The 5,675-nt window shown below is 37.8% G+C and overlaps 1 protein-coding gene across 1 annotated transcript; it reads left to right on the top strand.

Moving 5' to 3' along the window:
- Nucleotides 1-636: 636 nt before the first annotated feature.
- Nucleotides 637-5,365, top strand: LOC113233346 (cleavage and polyadenylation specificity factor subunit 6-like). The gene is made up of 7 exons (XM_026468450.1): nucleotides 637-678; nucleotides 927-1,098; nucleotides 1,241-1,314; nucleotides 1,767-1,911; nucleotides 2,085-2,395; nucleotides 2,501-2,568; nucleotides 5,042-5,365. Exons 1-7 carry the CDS (start codon nucleotides 637-639, stop codon nucleotides 5,229-5,231), a joined length of 1,002 nt encoding a protein of 333 aa, XP_026324235.1. The 3' UTR covers nucleotides 5,232-5,365.
- The last annotated feature ends 310 nt before the right edge of the window (nucleotides 5,366-5,675 follow it).

Below are 5,675 nucleotides of genomic sequence, written 5' to 3' on the forward strand. Positions count from 1 at the left end.
AAAAAACAAATATACGCGATTTAAATCCGGAAAAATAGTTTCATTTCCTATGTGTAACAATCGCGAAAACCTAAGAACTCGAGAAGAAAAACTGTTTATCTAGGTCTAACCTACTGAAAACAAGCATTCATAAAAAAAATTATTGTTATACTCATATGTAAGGTCTTGCGTTTCACTATGAGGCGACACGTTAGAGTAGAATAATCCACAGGGATTAACATCACAAGGCCGACATTGACACCCGAGTGTTACAGGTCTTGTTAAATATAAGATTAAAAAATAATATCAAAATTTAAACTTTCCATTTTTCTGTGCTGAACTCAACAAAAAACCTGTCAATTTTGTCAATAATTATAGGCCATAGACGAAAAAATAACATGAATAAAAAGTGTTTATTTAGATCTGATCTACTGGAAACAAGTGACAAAATCAAACTACAAAAATATTTTAAAAAAGGGTCAAAATTCTCAAAAGGGACATCTAACACGGTTTGCTAGGAGAAGTTGGTTCGAATTCGGCCAGATCGAAGAAATTTTTCCTAGGTGTTCGATCTTTGTATTAAGTTACATGTTTTGCTTATGCATTTAGTAAAGATGTATTAAATTTATATAGTACATTGTATTACAATAAGCAACTATGAAGAGTGGGAAATTCATCACCTTAAATAGCCTGCCTGATGTAAAATTTATAAATGTAATCAAGAAGTTGGCGATTGGTTGAACCTGGGCCGAAACACATATGGGGAAAATTTTTTGGTGGTGGTGTTTGTGACTGTAGTTGCGCTTGTGTTAGTGTAATTTGAATAATTTTATGCAGAAAGGGTAGGGAAAGCACAGCTATTTTTGCATGATTTAACTTACATTAAGTGTGTTCACAGAGTAGGAAAGTAATTTTCATTTTTATTAACATGGATTTTCGCAGAGTAGAGCCTGAATTTATTTGGTATTTTGCCAGATTACTTCAATTATGGTTTTAATGAGGTTACCTGGAGTGCATACTGTGAACGTCAGCGCCGCATGCGTGTAACCGAGGCGGGCGTGGGGCTCCATGTCGGCCCACCACCACGTGCACCTGCACCTGATCTACGAAGACCACCAGGTTTGATCTCATTTTGAACTAATCAGACTGACATAAAAATCCTTAGACACATGCTGTGAAAAATCATACCAGTCAAGTTAGAAGAAATGATTACTATTAAAAAACATTTTTTCCCCGGCTAATTTAAATTTTATTAATGTAGGTCCCATCAGAAATGATGAGGGAATGCCTCCACCGCCAGTGAATAACTACCAGGCGAGAGAGAACACAATCCAAGTAAGCAGATTTTACTTTGAACTCTGTATTAATTTTCTGTTACAATATTTTTAAGCCAAACTGAATGTCGTAACAGCGTCATCAACAACGACGGCGCGTGAGTTTTTTTACAAAATTATTTTAAAAGTTGCTTTGCATATACTTCTTGCATGGGCAATAAAATGTATAAATGAAAGAAAAGTGTGTTTATTGAATTTGCAATTCATTGCATACAGGGCTTTACTTTTGTAATTGCTGGTTGTTTACTAATCTGGATGAATTTCTGAAAAGAACTGAACCCAAAAGCTCTGTATTATTGTAATAACTATGTGTAACAAAATTGGATTACGAAAAACAGATTTGAAATAAACTGTAGGAGAAATATTGACACTTGTTCATTTGAATGAGTTTGAAGTAAAGCTTCTGGGAAGGCGTACAACGCAATTTGTGCATTTCATGTTTGACGTTCGAAGGTGATGACGGCGGAGCGGCGCGAGTACGGTCGCGGCGGGCATGGGCGAGATATGCCCGGCCCGCCGCCGGACTACTTCGGAGGGCCGCCGCCGCCCGAGCACTACTACCCGCCGCCACATGCACCATACGAAGAACCAAACTGGGGTACGATAATACTTTCCATCACCTTTTTCTTTTGTTTTTTTCATTTTATGAAGAGTTATCCAATGACAACCAAACGAGGTACGACATCATTATTTGTTTCTTTGCCGATCCACTTGAATGAAGTATTAATTTCACCTTTTATTGACTTTAATATAACTTCCCTAACCATTCAGGTCATCCCGAGCCAACAGGCTGGGCGCCAAGCGAGATAAAGGAGCTGACGCCTGGCCCTGGGCCGATGCCGCCGCCGGTGATGGGTCCACCTATGGGCATTACGCCACCATTAGGCCCTCCGCCACACATGGGCGCCCCGCCCCACGTTATGACGGCGCCACCCTACGGCTCGCCTTACCGTCCGCATCCGCCCATGCACATGCATGACAGGGAGCGTGACCGAGAGCGAGACAGGGAGCGTGAGCGTGATAGAGATAGAATGAGAGAACGAGAAGAGCGGGACAGAAGGGAACGGGATAGACGTGAAGATGTAAGTTCACTACTACTGCATGGTTTAAGATATATCTTTACAATCAAAGTAGTGTAGTATACTTGAAAATATTATTTCTTTTATAACGATTGCGAATTATTGCAGGAGGAAAGGGAGAGAGACAGGGATCGCGAACGTTCCCGATCCATAAAACCAGATAGAATAAGAGAAAAGTAAGTGCAGAATTTTTTCACGACAATGCTAGTTCTTATTTGGTTCTTGTGTCGCACTAACTCATTTCACAATTAGTATGTTTTGTCTTTGATTCTAGAGAACGGAAGTGAGTAGCGCAGTTTCATTTGTTTTTTAATAGTTTACCTAGATCTGCTTTAAAAATTACATTGACTTACAAATAAATGGGCGACGGGTCTAATACAAAAACCACGAAAAAAATGTCCCAAGTCAACCTATTTAAACGTAGTGACATGTAAAGGAATATAAAAAGCTAAAACGTTGAATTTAAATTGTAATGTCATTGCAGTACTGCCTAATTTTGCTTGCAACAATTGAAAGGCGCAAAAAAACACCATATTCAGCTTCTACTGGAAACTTACTACAATGCACCATATGTAGCTTCTAGTGAAAACTACTTGAACATAGGTATAATGGAGTAGCCTTTATTATTTATAAATAAATTTTATACGTAAATGTTGAATTTTATACAATGCCATTTATTACGAGCTAGGGTGTCTGACTTTTTTTTCTTGAGTTTCGAGTAATCTCGTACCCGATTTCTCGAGTTATTCGAGAATTTTTTTTAAAACCGTAAAAATCAGCTCAGTCAACTATAAAACTAAATGTGAACTTTTCGAAAGTTATTTTGGCCTGGGTTCTGACGTATGCCCCGTAATAAATTCCATCGTTCTTAGTCCCAGGGTCGATTCCCAGTAGAACCAATTTGGGAAATGAACTTTTGTAAATTGGTTCTGCTCTGGGATTCTGTTGCTCTGATACTCATGGGGATTATGTGCAGAGAGTTCCCTAGTTTCAAACCAGGTGTCTTCAAATCAGGTGGTCTTACAATAGAATACCAAGATCAGAACCATTTAGAAAAGTTAATTTGTTAAATTGATCTTACCTGTATCGAACCCGGGAACTCCAGTGCCCACAGTGCAAACCGTTAGGCTATCAAGGTTGTTACTATTTGTATTATTATGCAGTGTTTTTGTTCACTCATTGATGTAATCACATACCGAAGCTTTAATATTATGGTCTTTTATCAAGCTTGCATCAGCTCTGGTTTCCTTTCTTTTCTTACCACTTTCTTAACCCGTTCGTGCATAGTACTGAAATTATACTGCGCTTAAAAACGTCACCACTTTTCTATATGCCGTAGTGCTTACATTGCTTCAATACAATTATTACGGTTTATCACTGACGACGGTTGATTCCGTCAACAGGCATAGTCGTACTGCTCATAGTTCTTGCAAATGTTTCTTGTGCATGAAAAAGTACGGCTATGACGGTAGTAGGGTATTTGCCGTTGTGAGATAATTACAAAATTAAAATGTGCGATATTGATTTCGCAAGAGAAACGTTTTCCAAAATAAACACTTAGGTGCTAATTAATAATAATAATTATAATAACGCACACACTCAATATTGCCCCGCATTAGAGAAACCCTGTGTCGCGGGTGCCATGGACACACAAATAGACAACCACAAATTACACCCAAACTCACGAGAGAAATAAATGTAGCCCATACACATATTTTTCCGAAAAACCTAAAAAAATACTTTCGGGATCATAAGTCAATGTTCGGGATTATGGAAATTCATGCAAAAGTTATTTCGGGCAAATGTATTTTCGGTCTTCTGATTCGTAACCCCGAGCCGTAAAAAAAGTACAATAATATTTGAAAGTATTACTAACATGTATTAAAAAATATTTTAGTAATAACATTAACATCTAAGCGACTATGAAATTGTTGTTCTAAATATTTCAAACGCTTGTGTTTCAAACAATTGGAATTGACGTGATGGGTCTCGTTCAGTCTTTTACGCAAGCAATGAGTCGGAAAGAGACAGCTATTTGATTATGTTGATTGCTTTTGTAATTTATATTTCCGATTAATTTAAATATAAATGAAATACTATATATACTAGTGCATAAAATAACACTTTTAAATGATAACTATTATAACACAATGTAGTACTTACTGAAAATATGGTATACCACCGTGTTTTTTCGCTTTAGTTGAGTAATTTTTACAAGGTTTTACTACACTATACGGCATCATTGACAAGCGCGCTGTCAGTTGAACAAACGAAGACTAAAGCGTGATTGACGCCCTGTATACGATTTTAACACCCTGTAAGTTCGGACACTTTTTAGCGCGGACCCTACGTCCATTTATTTGTAAGTCAATGAAAAATTACAAATTTTGATATACACACACCCGCCCAACAGAGTTTGGAAAAACGTTACGCTAGTTATTGACTTATTTCCATTTATAATAAACAGCAAATAGCATGTATGCACACACCACCTAAGTCCACATTGAACACTCAGATTGATATGTTGAGGACATAACATAAAAATTAATTTACTCATGAATGTGTGACGTCATAATACAAACATAGTTTAAGAACCTTCGACTGGCTATGTGATTTTTAAAATTAACACTAAAATTTATATGTACTCAGGTCGTATCGACGAGAGCGGTCGCGCTCACGATCACGTCGTCATAAGTCCAGGTCGCGGTCGCCGCGACCGCGGGAACGTTCTCGCGACCGCGAGAGGTCCCGGGAACGGGATCGAGATCGCTCCCGCGACCGCGAACGCAGCGCCAAACCGAAGTCAAAGGAGAATAAGGATAAGGATGAAGAGAAATAAAATTCGTTCCCTGCAGTCCAGCCATTTAGCATGAAAGTTCATACTATGTTGGTAATGGGTAATAGGGAAAGTTCATTAAGTACTGACATTATGTTAAATTAATCCTGATGTTTAGAAATATAAAATACCTGCCTATAGAATTGATTATGCTTTTATTATTAAACACTTTAAGGAATCCTTTGTCCTATGAAGACCGAAAGAAACTATTCCGCTTCAAACCGTTTTTAGTGTTTAGGTCTTAGAACATATAACTCGGGAGGTGACAACAATAGGCAATCAAATTACAAATTTGTCGAAGTAAAAAATACCACTGCATAACAAAAACTACTTTTGAATCGATTTTTTTGTTCATTTCCATTATCGAATTCACCGCGTCAAGTACTCTTAGAGAATTTGGAAAAAGTAGCCTGAGCAAGTACTCCACGAAATATGTCGTCGTGCGCC

Source organism: Hyposmocoma kahamanoa, unplaced genomic scaffold, assembly GCF_003589595.1.
Source record: "Hyposmocoma kahamanoa isolate Upper Pololo Valley unplaced genomic scaffold, ASM358959v1 78, whole genome shotgun sequence".
In the NCBI taxonomy this organism is placed as follows: Eukaryota; Metazoa; Arthropoda; class Insecta; order Lepidoptera; family Cosmopterigidae; genus Hyposmocoma; species Hyposmocoma kahamanoa.

Bases quoted from the DNA above. Each gene is read 5' to 3' on its own strand.
- LOC113233346 (XM_026468450.1), top strand. From the start codon at position 637: ATGAAGAGTGGGAAATTCATCACCTTAAATAGCCTGCCTGAT. The intron at 1,315-1,766 runs GTAAGCAGATTT...TGACGTTCGAAG, and splicing joins CGAGAGAGAACACAATCCAA to GTGATGACGGCGGAGCGGCG. The intron at 2,396-2,500 runs GTAAGTTCACTA...GAATTATTGCAG, and splicing joins AACGGGATAGACGTGAAGAT to GAGGAAAGGGAGAGAGACAG.